Source organism: Vulpes vulpes, chromosome 13, assembly GCF_048418805.1.
Source record: "Vulpes vulpes isolate BD-2025 chromosome 13, VulVul3, whole genome shotgun sequence".
NCBI classification, from domain to species: Eukaryota; Metazoa; Chordata; class Mammalia; order Carnivora; family Canidae; genus Vulpes; species Vulpes vulpes.
The window spans coordinates 82494198-82511221 of NC_132792.1; the positions used below are offsets into that span (position 1 = coordinate 82494198).

Genomic DNA, 17024 nt, shown 5'->3' on the forward strand with positions numbered 1-17024 from the left:
ATCGTCACCTGCAAGCTAAGGCGTGGTGGTGTTCCTTTCTGTACTTACTCTAAACTTCTGTTCTTGTTTGGTTTAATTGAAGGAGTACATGAATAGATGATTCCTAGTTATTTCGAAAAATTACCCAAAACATTTATTTTTATGTTGATCTAGTTAACTCCAGCTCTCTGAATCCAAAGAATTAGTCACCCAAGTAGAAGTGTTGGAGAGGGGAAGGTATATTTGATAAATGCTAAAATGCTAAGGAAGCTGGTCTGAAGATAACTTTTCAGGATTAAGACCAATTGACTTCAGCTTACTATAGTCTGCCTACAGTTGACTCACGTTCACCAACCCTGACCCAGGGTCACTGGAAAAAAGGACTTGAAGTCCCTTCTGAATTACTGATAGGATGTTAGCAACATTTTGATTGCTTTTAGTTGTTGAAGTCCACTATATATCATGTATGGTATTCAGATGAATACTCTATCCCTTTTTCCAAAAGTGATACCAAGAGTTTTCAGTATTATTCTTTCTTAATAAAATACATTCCCTGGTTTCTTTTTTTAAAAACATTTTGAGCTTTTTTCCTTTTTTTTTTTTAATTTTTATTTATTTATGATAGTCACAGAGAGAGAGAGAGAGAGAGAGGCAGAGACACAGGCAGAGGGAGAAGCAGGCTCCATGCACCAGGAGCCCGATGGGGGATTTGATCCCGGGTCTCCAGGATCGTGCCCCAGGCCAAAGGCAGGCGCCAAACCGCTGCGCCACCCAGGGATCCCTTGAGCTTTATTTCCAATTAGAAATTCTTCCTTGAAAGAACATGAGGTGACTCGCTCATTCCATAATGTCTTGGCAACAAATTTACTTTTTGCACATATTTTCTTAGTATTGCAGTAGAACTGTAAGTAACACTACTGGATATTCTAAACATCTTGTTTTGTTCCAGGTTCTCCTCAAAATCTAAATCTGTAGACAAATCAGATGAAGAACTACAGTTTCCCAAAGAGCTGATGGAGGACTGGAGTACTATGGAGGTGTGTGTAGACTGCAAAAAGTTTATTTCGGAAATCATCAGTTCAAGCCGGCGCAGCCTGGTGTTGGCCAACAAAAGAGCCCGATTAAAAAGGAAAACACAGTCTTTCTATATGTCCTCACCAGGCCCCTCGGAATACTGCCCTTCAGAGAGGACTATCAATGAAATCTGAGCCTGTGCCTTTCAGTTGCTTTGTGTTCAGAGTCGGCACTAGTATAGAACACTGAGCTGGGCTGGCTCTCCTTGCCGTGGTCTTAGTTACTAGGCTTGAATTCGCATTAGATCAGGTTTTTGCTGCATCACGTTGTTCCACAGACTGAATGCTGTGTTCATATCGATTGATGATACGTGACAGGTCAGCCAATTGCTCATTTGCACCAAGAGAGAACAATAGTTTGAAACTTGGTTTTGTGTGTGTGTGGATTTGGAAGCCAGAGACTTTTTCCTTAGTTCAGTTCCCTACTGTTCCTCAGAGAATTTCCTGACTAAGGCAAAAAGCTTCTCATGTGAGAAATCAGCCTCACAAAGCTGTCGATGTTAGCACAGTTCTAAGCAGTAAGTCATATTGGCACTTCCACCTGACAGTGTTCCTATCTAATGTACATAGTGACCGGGCCCTGCCACACACCAGACACCTGGAGTCGGGGACCGGCTGTGTATCATGTCACGATACAAAACCCAGAAGGATTTGCTTATACTATCAAACTGATTTTAAATTATTGTTGCTCGGAGACAAAAAGACTACAGGAGGGACTTCATTCCTGCATTCTAGTGCAAAACATCTGGATAAGCTGTACACCCAAGTGGGTGACCATTTCCTCTGAGCTGCTGTGTTTGCCCTGGTGCAATGGATCAGTGTCTCCTGAGTGGGTGACAGGTCTTCATTCCCTATCTTGAATGTATTATGGTTACTTGTAGTTTTGTAAAAGAGGTCTCAGAATAAAGTTTTGTGGGAGTTTCAGGACAAAGGAAAGCTAAAAGTTTGTCAAGAAGTTGAGTGTATTTTGGTTAACTTTGAAAACGATTGTGACAGCATTGGGGTGCCAGCTGCCACACTACAGGGAATGAGCTGGAGCTCATCCATCTTCAGCTACATTTTTCATAACTTTATAGTCTTAGCCATCACAACTAAATTAAGCCACAATTTGGTACCTGAGGTCTCAAACTGAAATTTATTTATTTTTATAAATGAATTTTAAGGGAAAAAACATTGTCTAGTTCTTTTAAAATTACAAGAAAATTAACCTGCTAATAGACTTTTTGGATGCTTTTTGCACAAGTTTTCCTTGTAAATGACTGGAGTGTGTAAGGTGAGTTTTTGATGAAGGTAGGTTGGAAGGTAGCACTGTTTACCTGAAATTTCTCAGCCTGTCTGTCCCGTACTAGGAGCTGTACTTTATTTTTAGTATGCTTTGTTGGCAAATTGAATTTAAATAAAAAATAAATTAAAAATAAATACATACATTTTTTAATTAAAAAAAATGACCAACCAATCAAATTGCCATGGATGTTTAGAAAATCAGTTAATGCACATGCACAATAATTTCCTAAAAGCTATAGGACACATCTGTAGTCAGCACTGCAACAGCACCATTAAAGGCATGGCAGTCACATTTCATACCACATCAAAGTATAGTAGCATTTCTATGTTAGATTAACAGTAATACCTCAGAACTGCTCTGGTAGTAGTTTGTAATGGATTGAAATGTACACTTTAGTAAATGGCTTAAAATTACTTATGAAATAAACTACCAATTGACTAAAATAATGCATGTTAACAGTTCCTCTGTATTTGCATGTAAAAAGTGGGCCACCAAAGAACCTTACTGATTTTGCACATGTTTAAATTACTGTAAAGACTCTTGTATTAGCGATTTAAACATTTTATTGGGTGAATCTCATTTATAAAATTTTCCAAGGCATTATTTGGACTCTATACCCTTGATGGTTCGGTGGAAGCCACACCCTCTGAGGGCCCCAGGTTTGGGCCTCTATATGACTACTGGGAAACAATGGTATTTGTGTATGTATATAGACATGACACACAGTAATGTGCTTTTTAAAATAATGATGAGTTTACTGCTGTTACTAAGACATAGGAAACTAAGCCCCTGAAATGAGAATTTCATTCACATTTACAAGGCAGATACCTAGCCCATCTCAGTTTTTGCTTCACTCCTTCAGGTTTATGATGCTCTTGGCTGATTTGGGCGTTATGATCACTCTTCCCAGAGTGTTAGAATGTGAATCCTTCAGTGGCATTAATGAGGTTTGTCAAGTGGTTGGTGCATCTACATGAGACAGTTTGCAGTATGAGAAGACGACACACAACACAGTTAAAAGTGTAGAAATTGAATTAGCATCACTTTTTATTGCCAAAACAATTTCTTGACAGTTTCTCCCATATCCATGACATGAACCCAGTACCTCAATTAAATTAAGTAATTCCCAGAGAGAAATTCACTAACAGCTAGTGCAGAGTGGTTTGATGCCTGTTAACCTAGTGTTACCTTAGTCCTCTTTCTTGTCTTAACTACTAAAAGAACATACCTTCACAGTATTCCTTTTTTCTTGGTTTCTGGCATTTGCACCTGATCCAACACCACCAAATCATTGGCTAGCTGGTCGGAAGGAGATGTGTCTGAGAGCTCGTGTGTACACCCGAGCAGCCTTTGGCACATCCTCTAGCACCTGTTCCGTTTGTCCCAGACCTCACAAGCCCACCCTGCTGGGAGATCATTCCTTCCCCACGGCTTAACTTTCTACCAGTGTCAGAGTAGATAAGAATACTTGTAAATACTGTTAATATATTTATTAATATTTGAAAGGCATTCATTCAGCAGACAATGGGAATTAACTCTTCAGGGACAAGTAAAATGGAAATAATTGCTATGTACATTGACATAACAGTCTTACTAGATTTCAAGTCTTAAGCCTCTCAAAACAGGAGTTTGTCATGTAGAAGCTTTAAAAATGATCTTACATTTGAAGACATGATATGATTAGCACTCATACCATGAATTTTTAAGGCTTTTATTTTTCTAACTGTATTAATAAATATAGGATTGGATTTTAGGAGTCAAATAGGAGACATGAAAGTTTTCAATTATGTTGCTATTTGCTAAAGCAAAATGGCAGAAAATTTTGTTTATGCAAAAACTGTTTGAGGGGCCATGGAGAAATGTGTACACTGACTGGACCTGGCTTCCTGTGTGTATGAAAGTCAGGGTATTGCTGGCATTCAGGGTGATATGACAGTACTAAACGTTTTCCATTCAAGTCTTTTAAAATTTAGGGAAAAATAAAATGGCTTTCTATCGTAACTTCTGTGTTGAGTTCCTATTGTAAAATGGTGATGTCTTTTGGTAACTAGTTGTAAGAAACCACCTAGGTTAGGAAGGCAAGATACTTGTGTCATCAGTAAGTTAAGATTGGGTTGAGATATACAGTCTGACAAGGACCACACTAGAAACATTTTGAAAAGGGGCAGCTAGGTGGCTCAGTGAGTTAAGTGTCCGACTCTTGGTTTTGGCTCAGGTCATGATCTCAGGGTCATAGGATCAAGCCCTCATTGGGCTCTGTGCTCAGTGGGGAGTCTGCTTGAGATTCTCTTCCTCCTTCTCCCTTTGTCCCTCCCCTCACTCCTGCGCACACATTAAAATAATTTTTTTTTTTTTTTAAGAAAAAGGCAAAGGGGCCCCTGGGTGGTTCAGTCTGTTACATGTCTGCCTTTGGCTCAGGTCATGATCCCAGGGTCCTGGGATCAAGCCCCTCATCGGGCTCCCTGCTTAGCGGAGAGCCTGCTTCTCCCTCTCCAATCTGCTTCTACCCCTGCTTATGCGCTCATGCCTGCACTCTGTCAAATAAATAAAATCTTTTTAAGAAATAACTTTTTAAGGTAAAGGAAAACTTTCATTTATAATAAAAAAAAAAAACACTTTGAAATGGAGCCACTGCCATAACTCTGTGTTAACCAGAGGCCGTGACTTCTTTTTTTATCCTCAGCAGTGTAGGAAATTAAAATTCTGTAAATAGTACATAATGTTTCATCGTATAAGAAAGCACATGCATGGAGACAAGAGCTTTTTTTTTTTTTAATTTTTATTTATTTATGATAGGAACACAGTGAGAGAGAGAGGCAGAGACATAGGCAGAGGGAGAAGCAGGCTCCATGCACCGGGAGCCCGACGTGGGACTCGATCCCAGGTCTCCAGGATCGCGCCCTGGGCCAAAGGCAGGCGCCAAACCGCTGCGCCACCCAGGGATCCCGAGACAAGAGCTTTTATGTGTTTTTTCTAAATAGAATTCCTCATTCTACTCTATTCTTAAAATGCCCCATGCTTAGGAAATTTCCTATTGTAGCATGTAAATTGCTTGAGGAGAAAACTAGAAAGATTCAACCCAGAGTGAGCTTAGGGAAGCTCTTATGTTTCTGTTAACTAAAGAGCATCATTTAAGGTCTTTACATACCATAGATATTACCTGATACTGAATTTGAATCTTATTTCCACAAGCTGTGCCCTTATTTGTCAGGCATATTTGAGGATCTCCTTCCACCGAAGCTTCTCTGTGAGGTATATATAACCAGACGTGTGTCCAGCTCACACTCCAGTGTCCAGTGTGACTTGCTCAGTCCAAGTCGAGAGTCCTTGCCTTGTGTCTCCTGGACTCTAGAGACAGAAAATTTGGATACCACAAAGAAAAGCTTTGGGTAACCCTTCTAACTATATGTCTTTCTCCTTCCCAGGTTCAGTGAAGGAAAGTAGTAAATCCTCATAGTCTAGCATTTCATAAAGAGATCTATTTTTAGAAAAGAGCTTGATTATACATATGATGTGTTTAAAGACTTCAGTTCTTGTCCCTTTGCAGAATGTGTAGGTACACACCAATTCATTCTAATGTTCATACAGGGTATGCTCCTTCTCCCCTGTCAGTCAAAGGTTCATGTCTGGAAACCTTACCCACCCAAAAAGTTGAGGAGCTCAGAACTTACATAATATAAAACTCTGCCCACGCTAATTAAATGTTCAGGTGCAGTTACCTGGCAGACTGAATTTGCACCATTATTCTGGTGCATTCCAAAATGTATGTGATGTGTCATTTGTGTATTTAGAATAGGTCTTACTATGCAAAGTCAATTATGCTGGCAGAAAAACCCGAGCCATTTCAGAATCATTGAAGCAGTGGAAGGAAGAGAGCTTCAGAACTGGCAAGACATGGCTCTTAAAAAGTGGGGCATCAGAAGTTCCTTTCTGTCCTGCGGCTTTGGAAGTGAAGAATTGTCTGGATGTTTAAACACAACTCAGTGCTCAGATCTCTTCTGCTGCCCAGAGGGTCTGAGCCTTGGGTCCTGCGCTGGGAATGCTCTCGCAAGCTGCACTCATGAGTCTCATCATCTGTGGCTTGATAAAAGGAGGGACCTCCCTTGTCTTGGATGTGGCTGGCAAGGAGGGCCTGCATTTGGCAAGCTTGCTCACTTTTAAAGGGTTGCCCTTCTATACGTTCTTTGCTTTGGTGTTCCTTCGTGACTGAAGAATCATCAGCCCCTTTTCCCTAGAGCAACACAGCAGGGGACATCACATCCCAACTCCTCGCAGGAGCAGCGGTGTTAAGGAGTGGAAATGCCAGAGATGAAAGGGTTTCTGCAGAGCTACCCTGAATGTCCGGTTCCTAAGCAGTCATGATTTGAAAGCCGTAGGGAGGCACGTGGGGGGAGAAGGAACAGCAAGCCAGGCTCTGCACAGGTCAGTCTGCACGATGCAGCTACTGCTGTACGGAGCCCGAGGTGTAAACCAGAACCAGAATCCCTGCCACTTCTAAAGGGAAGAAATTTCGATCTCGGACATCCCAAAGTGAAAAGAAGCCTAAGAAGATTCCAGCTTGCCCACCAAGGAAGGGAACGTGACTTGAGGTAAAAAGCCAGGAGTCCTCCCAGCACACTCTCAAGGCCATTTCAGAAGTCGGATTCAGAGAATGTAGACTTGGACTGGCACCGTGAGTGTAACTGGCTGGGCGCTCCCGCCCCAAGCGACTCCTGTGACCGCCTGAAATCTTCCCCCGTGTAGCCCGTGGTAGACACAGCTGCACAACAAGAACTGGGCCTTCCTCCACTCCAGCCCTAGCGAGAAGGGTTTTCCAGGATGGGAGCTTTCATTCTGATGACTGAAATGAGTCTGTAATCAGGGAAGCTGACCTTTCTGCAGCACCTGGTTTCCAGTATTGGAAATGGCTCCAACTGACCTATGCTCCAGACAACAGAACAGCTGTTCGACATTGGGAAGGTCCCTTAACGTTTCTGGATTTCAGTTTCATCCATTTTAAAGCAACGGGGTTAGCAGATGAGGTGATCTCTAAGTCTGTTTTAACCAGGAAGAGGCAGGCATTCAACACACTGGAGCAAACAGCCAGTACTACACAGGTGCCGACCAGTAAGTACCGGAGAGCCTGAGCCAGGCCTAACAAGAAATTGAGGAAAATCTTTGTGCATCCAAGCCAACCCTTTCATTAAAATGAAGTGTGAGGTGACTGGTACTTTCCAGGCAATATTTGTTTTTGTTTTTTTAAGATTTTATTTACTTATTCATGAGACACAGAGAGAGGGAGAAGCAGGCTCCATCCAGGGAGCCCAATGTGGGACTCGATCTCGGGACTCCAGGATCATGTCCTGAGCCAAAGGCAGGCGCTAAACTGCTGAGCCACCCAGGGATCCCCGGCAATATTTCTTTTGGTGACAAACCTGATTATGTGTACTACACAAACACAAGAAAAAGTGCAAAATAGGGCAGCCCCGGTGGCTCAGAGGTTTAGCGCCGCCTTTGGCCCAGGGTATGATCCTGGAGACTGGGATCAAGTCCCATGTCGGGCTCCCTGCATGGAGCCTGCGTCTCCCTCTGCCTGTGTCCCTGCCTCTCTGTGTATCTGTCATAAATAAATAAAATCTTAAAAAAAAAAAAAAAAAAGGAAGAAAAAGTGCAAAATATGCTGCATTTATTTGAAACTTGAGGAGCCAAAGACAAAAATTCAGCTTTACTAATTGTAAAGAATCCAAGTCCTTGTGTGTCAGCTATACCTCATTTAAAAACAAACACAAAACCCCCAGCGTTTTACATGAACATCTGGTTACTGATGGTTCATCTCCCAACCCTATGCAGTGGGAAGACCGTCTCAGACCTGGCAAGTCTGCTCCCACCCTGTGATGTGTATTCCTGTCCGACATGTAAAGAGAAGCAGGTAGCCGTAGGGGAGACTACATGTGACAGACTATCTTCATTGCATTAAAAGGAAGCAAACAGGCAATTCTTGTCCAGTTTGGTCAAAGAACCAGTTAGCCACCTACCGGGAGTCCCCAGTATATCCACCTCCCAGTGTAGTAATGGGATCCCACAGCCAAGAAGCTGGTCTCTTTGGCCCTCTCGGTGCTGTAAACCCCATCACTGCCGGGCTCTCTTCTCCACCAAGTATCTCTGCTAGTGACTCTCAGAGCTCAAAGTGATCCGAGAAGGCATTCAGTCCTCACCCCAGCCGCTGGCAAGCTCTGGACTCTTTTGATATGTGTCCAAGGACCAGGGAGACACTTATTTCTGCAAAGTTCTATCTTTGCACAGTTCTGATGCTTGGGAAGTCCTGCCCTCATGTAATTTACTCCCATTGTTTACCCCCTGGTTCTGTATCATGTGGCTCTGCAGAACGTGCCTGCTTTCCCAAGCGGCTGCCTTAAGTAGTCTCCTAATTCTCCTGTCTCCCTTCTCCTTCCTCCCTTCTCCCTCCTCCCTTCTCCATTTCTCATTCCATTGCACTCAGCAAGCACCTAACACGCTACTAAATTGTGCCAGGAAGACAAGATTTCCTCACTGCCGTATCCCGTCTCTAGCATGTAACAGGTGCTCAATAAATGTGCAGTGAATTAATGATGGAATGAGCGGGAAATGAGAAGTGAGAAATACAAAGATGGAACCAGCAAGATGTCTCCAAAACATTTGTGATTTTCTTTTTTATTATTATTATTTATGATAGTCACAGAGAGAGAGAGAGGCAGAGACACAGGCGGAGGGAGAAGCAGGCTCCATGCACCGGGAGCCTGATGTGGGATTCGATCCCAGGTCTCCAGGATCGCGCCCTGGGCCAAAGGCACACGCCGAACTGCTGCGCCACCCAGGGATCCCACATTTGTGATTTTCATCTGTGCTCTCTAACAGATAGCAGCCACGAGCAGCCCCCGTTCCTCGAGGTCAGTAAGCCACCGCAGTCCTAAGGTGCTAACTAGAATGGAGAAGCTTGAGTCCGTAGCTCACGCCGTTGACATGGTTGACTTGGAGCTGCAGAAACTCGGGGGGCCGTCTGGGCCTCCTCCCTGACCCTGATAAATGGCACGCACCGCACCGTTCTCTCTGGGTGCCCTGCTCCCAGAGCTCCTGGGTGGAGTTGCGGGCACAGGCCTGCCTCCCCGACCAGCTTTTTCCTATTAACAAACTGATGTGTAGATGTGTAGAGATCTTGGAGACCTAGAACTGAAGCTACGACACATGCAGAAGGCATATTTGTCAGTACTGAGTCTGTATGCAACTTTTTACCACTTGCCTCTTGGACATTATGGGGGTTCACTCTTACTGGTAATCATAACATTTTAATTAAATTTTATGTGCCACCGGACTGATACTTTAAAAATCGTAAACTACAGTTGCCCCTTGAACAATATGGGTTTGAGCTATGCGGGTCCTCAATGCAGATTAGTTTTTTTTTCTTAGTAAATACAGTAAAGTACTATCAGCATATTTCTCATTTTCTGAGTATTTTCTTTAGCTTATTATATTGTGAGAATACAGTATAAGTTACATATACAAAATATGTGTTAATTGACTATGTGCTTGGTAAGGCTTCTGATCAATAGTAAGCTATTAGTAAAGTTTTGGGGAGTCAGAAGTTATATGGGGTTTTTTGACTGGGGAGACATCAGTTCCCCTAACACCTGCATTGTTCAAGGGTCAACTGTATTTCAACTTTGTCATAGCAAAACAATTTGGTCAATAAAAGAAAATAAGGAAAGCTATGGAGATAAGCATTATGATCGTAGATAATCTGTGCTGTGTACTATTAATACATAATTTTTAAAAATATTTTTTGATTTTCACTAACCAGTTATTGAGCACCATACCCTATATCAGATACCGTGCTAAGCACCCTCAGCCACATTATCTCCCTTTATCCTCAACTCTGAAGTAGGCACTATTAATATCCTCTCTTAGAGACCAGAAACAGGAATAACGAGGTTGTCATTTGCCCAGCGTCCAGCCTGAGGTGTCTCCAATTCCAAAGCTGTGCTGCGTAGCCCTGCAACATTTCCAGCTGTGTTTCATGTTAGGTGTGATGACTCTGAATCCAGTTCTCACATCACCAAAGCACTTACAAATGCCCACAAATGTGTGTGCAAAGCAGAACATCTGATCTTGGCTCCTGAGGAACTGTAAACTGGCTGGCCAGTTACGTGAACAGATTAAAAAAAAAAAAAAAAAAAGCCCAAAGGAGCATAAATGTCTAGGAATGGCATCAGTCAAGGACACCTCACAGAAGTCTATTTTCCCATGGCTTCAGAGGAGGGAGGGTATTTCCCACAGTGCAATCTGATGCCCACCTGAGTCCGAGTCATCTGGGCCAACGCTGAGGTCTGGTTTTGATTTTCTCCAAAAAGGAGTAAAAAAAAAAAAACCTCTTATTCAAGGGAGTTATAATGAGATTATTCTTGAATAATCGGACAAGAAGTGGAACAGGATGAAAAGGGGGCCACTTAGAAAGTGATTGTACAAACAATATAAAACGAATTATTAGTAGGTACCTGGGTGGCTTAGTTAAGCGTCTACCGTTATTTTTTTATTTTAAGATTTTATTTATCCATTCATAGAGACGCAGAGGCACAGGGAGAGGGCGAAGCAGGCTCCACACAGGGAGCCTGACGTGGGACCCGATCCAGGGTCCCCAGGATCAAACCCCGGGCTGCAGACGGCGCCAAACCGCTGCGCCACCGGGGCTGCCCAAGCATCTGCCTTTGACTCGGGTCATGATCATGATCCCCAGGTCCTGGGGTCGAGGCCGTATCCCTGTCTCTCATGAATAAAATTTTTTAAAAATATGAAGTATTAGCTATCTATCGTTATGTAACATTACCCCAAGCCACTGGCTTGAAACAACAAACATCATGTCACGAGTTGCCGTGGTTCAGAAAACGACGAGCCTGAGCGGGACCGCTCTGCCTACCACCCCCGCGGGGTGTCAGCTGCGTCCGGCGTCGGCTCGAGGCTTCCCCGCTCCCAGGACTGAGCCTCCCCACGCCCGCCCGGCGGCGGCTGCTCCTGGGGCGGGACCGGGACCCGGACGGGGACCGGAGCGGGGACGGGGGCCGGGACGGGGGCGGGGCCGGGGGCCGGAGCGGGGACAGGGACGGGGGCCGGAGCGGGGACGGGGGCGGGGACGGGGACGGGGACCGGAGCGGGAGCGGGGGCGGGGGCGGGGACGGGGACCGGAGCGGGAGCGGGGTCGGGGACGGGGGCGGGGACGGGGGCCGGAGCGGGAGCGGGGGCGGGGACGGGGACGGGGGCGGGGACGGGGACGGGGACCGGAGCGGGACGGAGGCGGGGACGGGGACCGGAGCGGGAGCGGGGTCGGGGACGGGGGCGGGGACGGGGGCCGGAGCTGGGACGGGGACGGGGACCGGAGCGGGACGGAGGCGGGGACGGGGACCGGGTCGGGGGCGGGACGGGAAGGGGGACCGGAGCGGGTCGCCGCAGCGCAGGGGAGGCTCGACGAGCCAGGCGCGAGTCAGTGCCTCTAACAACCGGCCTGCGAGGCGGAGGTCGCGGGGCGCGCTGCGCTGCCCTGCGCCGAGGCCGACCGCGGCGTGGAAGTGGGGGGGCGGCCGACTGACCCGAGGCCTTTCGCGGGAATGTGTGGTTCCAACAGGCTACAGAGAGAAAGCAGCAGGAGGAAGTCTCATATAACTCAGGTTTTGAATTTGGGAAATGGAAGTAGGGCTACTTAGAAATGGGGGAACAGAAGGCGGTTTGGTGAAAGGGAACAAATTTAGTTTTATTCATGTTGACTGAGAGAGGTCACGGACTCCCCAAGAAAGGGGTCGGCTTCAAGGGCCGGGCGTGAACAGTAAGCCTCCTGGGGTCTCCCCGCCTACGCTTCTGGGGGGGGGGGGGCGCGGGGATTTACAACCCTATACAAGTGCAGAACCAGCCGCAGCTCCCAGGCTCTAGCACCCCCCCCCCCCCCCCAAGCTGTGCTCTGGCCGCTGAAGACGGGGAGGAGCGTGCTGAGCGGCCCGGTAGTCTCCTCCGGGTCTCAGGCTTGCCTCTTCCATCAACCACGGCTGACTCAGCAGTGATTATAAAAGTTAGAATAGGGGTCGGGGGGGGGGGGGGGGGGGCGGCGGCTGGGGCGGGCTCTGTCGGTAAAGCACCGGCCTTCGCCTCGGGTCACGATCCTGGGTTTGGGACTGAGCCTCGCTGGGGCCCTCTGCTCAGCGGGGAGCCTGCTTTGCCCTCTGCCTTGCTACCTACTGTGCGCTATGCTCACAGGCTCTTCTGTCAAATAAAAATCTTTTAAAATTTTTAAACAAAAGCTAAAATACATGCTTGACCAGATATTCCAAGTATGTTCCATCAATGAAGCCCAATATTCCCAATTCCAGCCCGCACAGTGGTGCCCGGCCCCCCACCCCGAGACTCTGCGGCCCAAGGCCCATGGCGGGCCTAGTGCCAGCAGCTGATGGCAGGGCACAGGGGGCCAGGGAGCCACCAGGCCGTGCTGGGGCGCTTTCCATCAGCTCCCGCCTTCCGACCTTTGAGGGGAAAATCAGTCTGCAATTTACAAGGATACAGTTTCCTGAAGCTCCAAGTTCACAGGCTGTGCACACCATTACCCCTGCATACCTATAATCGGATGGCTGGAGCACAGAGACAACGCTCCTCTGCCCCCCAAGCCACCCAAATAAGTAACCCTCCTGCTTCCTCCTGGACCCTGAAGTGTGACAGCCCCAGAGCACACCTGCTCTGAATACAGCAGGCATTCACTGAGGCTCCTCCAGGCCGGGATCTGCTGGGGGAAAGATGAAGTTCCCAACAGAGACACACAGCAATCAACCCCTGTATCAAAGCGCACCGTCCCCTTCCTTGAGGTGAGGACAGAAACGCTGGAGGCAAGTGGTCCTGAATCTGGGAAAACCAAAAAACCACGGGCTCAAATCAGATACAGCCTGAATAGTTGGTTCTAATGCCAAACGGGTGGAACAGTCTTCAAAGAGTACAAAGAGTATTTAGTACAACCACTTTTCCTACAAAAAGGGAAAACTTGTTCCCAGAGAGTACCTGGCTCTGCTTCTAGAGGAACCTTCTGGAAGGAGCTACTTAACCAGAAGGCGGGAACCAATACAAAGACCAAAGGATGGCCTAGCGTGCTCCCACAGCTCTAGAAGGCCCAACTTCCCAGAGGAAAGAGCATCCCAGTAACTTCTGCTTTGACAGAGCTGACACCAGTAGCTAGTGTATTCAACCTTTATTCCTACCAAACTCAAGGGCCACGGTAACAGGGATGTAATACTGGAAACTAAGGAAAGGCAGCAGGATTCTGGATTTATTTCTATACTTTGGGAAATAAAAGCCTTAGGCAAGTAATATGACATGATCAAAATAACTAGTTTCTCCTGATACTCCAGTGGAAGATAAAATCTGGTCAGCAAATTAAGTGTGCATGCAGGGCGGCTGTAATATTTGTGGGGTGTCACCGAGGTCCAGAGAGGGCGGGCAGGCCGGAGCACAGGCCCACAGGTGCCAGGCGGGGGGAATCCCCGGCCGGGGACGGCCAGACCCCAACACCCAAACCCACGAGAAACTACTAGTTGAAGGTTGGGACACAGCCATTCCCTTTTACACTCTGATATTTTGGCCTCTGGGGAAGGGACAGCGGAGATTCAACTTCTTGTTTAACAAAACTTTCCAAAAAAAAAAAAAGTAAAGAAAAGGCGAAGGTAAGCTGTGGGCCAGCATGTGGCCAATCCCCTGCCTTCCCCAGAGTCCCCTTCCTAAACGTCCCCCTACTAGGGAGGCGCTGATCTCGAGGGCTCGCTCCCACAGAGCCCTGCGGGAGGGGCGCAATGCCGGGGCGGGGGAGGGGGGGCGGGGCGGGGGAGGCTGGGAGGGGGCGGCGGGGGAAGGGGTGGGGGGTGGGGGGTGGGGCCGCGGGGCGCACGCCCGCCACCTGCCGCTGCGCCTGCGAGTCGCTGGTGGTCTCCGGGTCTGGGCGCCGCGGTGCTCACGCTCCGGCGCAGGCGGGGGTCGCCAGGCCCTCCAGCTCCGCGTTGAGCCGGCCGATGACCCACTCCAAGGCCTCGCGCCCCTGCGGGGAGAAGAGCGCTGAGCGAGTCCCGGGGCGCACGGCCCTACAGCCGCCCCGGGAGAGGACGACGCCCGCTAGCGCCTCTGTGCGCCGGCACCGGCCCGCGGAGCCCGGCGGCCCCACTGAGCAGCAGCGCCCCGGGGCGAGTGCTGGGACGCAGCACTGGCTGACTAAAGTTAGCCTTAGAGTATGTTCTCCAGTTAGAGATCGAGGCTTAATTTGCGCGTGACTCAGGGCCGCCAGGGGGCCGTCTGCCCTCGGCTCGGGGCGTGACCCCGGGGTCCCGGGATCAAGTCTCATCGGGCTCCGTGCACGGAGCCCGCTTCTCCCTCTGCCTGTGTCTCTGCCTCTCTCTCGCTCTCTCCCTCTCTCTCATATGACTAATTAAATAAAATCTTAAAAAAAAAAAAAAAGTTTCCCGCGGCTCTGCGCCCCAGCGGCCATGCGATGCTATCATGCGGCATTGGTTGTTGCACTGATGGTGAATTACAAACGGAGCCGCACAAATAAATACCGAATCCATCCCAGACCCAAAACAACATCGCCAGCCCGACTATTTATGCCAAAGAAATTCTGAAAATAATCACTACCACTTTCTTAAGAACTATCTTAACATTTTAAAAATTTATAATTTTTTTTGATAAATTTTGAAAGCAGAGGAGAATTAAGAACCCACAGGTGCATATGCTTATTTTGACCACACTTCATCTCACCCAAAATGTGAAGTGGACCTAGTAAGTGCCATGTACACACCGCGCCCCAAGAATGCAGGCTGAAGCTATACCGAGTTCCCTACACACACCCGATCCAGGATCCGAGTCAAGACAACTGACCTGTTCTGACACTCCCATCCCTGCTTCAAAATGTGGTTTCCCAAAGCACAGATTTCCGCGTTCCCCTCTAGAACAGAACCCCTTACGCGACAATTCTCAGACCATCACCCCTGCGAGGTTACCTAGTTACCCTCAGTGGACCAGAGTTAACCTAGGAGGGGAACAGAGGCTGTCACCAGTGTCGGAGGCTGATACACGCTCATGAGGCCAGAGTACAGTTTGCAGCAGTGACAGGTGTCGTGCCCTGCACCCATGGCCTCTGCACACCAGGGTTTACCTGCAAGGAGCCCTCAAATCCTTCAGGAAGTAAGACCTCAGTGCTACACAACTAAACCTCAAGAGGGAACTTTTAAAGAAAATGTAGCTTAAAAACAGAAAAAAGACAAGCACAAAGGAGTATATACAGTATAGCTCCATCTGTATTTAATGAAGGAAAGAAAATGAAAAAACATTAATAACTTGCATTTGCATAAAGCACTTCTAGAAGCCTTGGTAAAAATTAGGAGTTAACTGGCAGAGGCCAAGCACTCTTCCTCTAAAGGGAGGTTTTTACTCTTCAACAGAGTCCTGTGTTGTTGTTTCTTTGTTCCCATAAAAATGGACTGCATTTATGTCTTTTTTGAAAGAGTGTTATTTATAAAAAGCCAACAGAACTTTGACTTTGACTTGAAGATCGTGGGGACAACAACCTTTGGCCCTTTGTCCGAAAAACCCTCGGGAATCCGAGAGAGACAAAATCCAGGAGCTGCGGAGTCAGCGTCCCCACTGCCCCCCGCGAGGAGTCGCAAAGCCCTGGCATCGGCTGGCAGCAGCGGCCATCCAGAGAGAGGGGACACGCAGGACAGCAGGTGACGGCCTGCAAGGTGTTAACAGCCCGGCTCCTAGACCCCTCCCCGCCCCCCAGGGGTTGAGGGGTCTTGTCGGGAGAAACGGAACCACTTCAGAGAAAAGGCGCAGGGCCACCTCAGTGAAGCCCAGCTGCCAGCCCAGAGCCCCGGGGCCACCCGCGCTTGGGCTCGGTCGGTACCTGACGGCGAAGGACATCTGCGTGGCCTCCCCACCAAGGGGCGCAGGGGAGACACCCAGATGCCACAGGACGACGGGACGCTTGCTTCGCGTCCGCTTCTGCAGACACAGGAGGGAAGACACCACCTCTGTGAAGCAAGAATGGGAGGCCACAGGGAACAGCAAAGGTTGGCAAATTAAAAATACAATCTGCCAAAATAAAAATTAGTGAAGTTGTTGAACGACAAAGTCCCGGAAATCTCCCCAAAGGTAGAACACAGATGAGAAAATATAAGAAAATTGTGAGGTCAATCCCTAGATTGAGGAAGCTGACAGCTTCCTAGAGGACGTCTAGGAAAGGAGAATAGTGGGGAAATGATGGAAGAAATCATCAGAACGAAATGGACCACCCAGTTCCCGACCCGATGAGTCGCGGGTTGTTGTGGGTTTTGGTTTTTGTTGCTTTTGTTTTTGATGTCTCCTTGCTGGCCTGAGCTAAGCTTTATGTATGCAGGTATGCATGTATGTACGCGTCGGTCTACAGCTATACACTTCTATGTTCTTCTTTTTTCATGAAATGAAATTCACATAAGTTAACCATTGTCAAGCGTACAATTCAACGGTATTTAGTACATTCACAATGTTTTGCAACCACCACCTCCGTCTACTTCAAAACATTGTCATCACCCCAAGAGGAAATCTCAAACACATAAAGCAGACTCTTCCCCCATCCATACTTTCCTCTCCTCCCTCCCCGTCCTGGCAACAACCTATCTGCTTTC

The 17024-nt window shown here is 47.7% G+C and overlaps 2 protein-coding genes across 10 annotated transcripts in view; one reads left to right on the top strand and one right to left on the bottom strand.

The window, feature by feature from the left end:
- The window catches only part of SPIRE1 (spire type actin nucleation factor 1), a 206069-nt gene extending 201731 nt beyond the window's left edge, over positions 1-4338 (top strand). For all 4 annotated transcript variants that reach the window (XM_072734854.1, XM_072734851.1, XM_072734852.1 and 1 more), the window contains one exon: positions 929-4338. In XM_072734854.1, coding sequence (XP_072590955.1) covers positions 929-1187 — 259 coding nt within the window. In that variant the 3' untranslated portion in view covers positions 1188-4338. The remainder of the gene's footprint in view (positions 1-928) is intronic.
- The window catches only part of PRELID3A (PRELI domain containing 3A), a 49913-nt gene that overhangs the window by 8666 nt on the left and 24223 nt on the right, over positions 1-17024 (bottom strand). For 2 of the 6 annotated variants that reach the window (XM_072734857.1, XM_072734856.1), the window contains exon 7: positions 16050-16391. The exons of 1 other annotated variant lie outside the window; for it this stretch is intronic. In XM_072734857.1, the coding sequence (XP_072590958.1) occupies positions 16119-16391 (273 nt within the window). In that variant the 3' untranslated portion in view covers positions 16050-16118. Of the gene's footprint in view, positions 1-5513; positions 5686-13798; positions 14405-16049; positions 16392-17024 lie in introns of those variants that run through there. 3 more of the 6 variants (XM_072734860.1, XM_072734859.1, XM_072734855.1) reach the window with 3 other exon arrangements.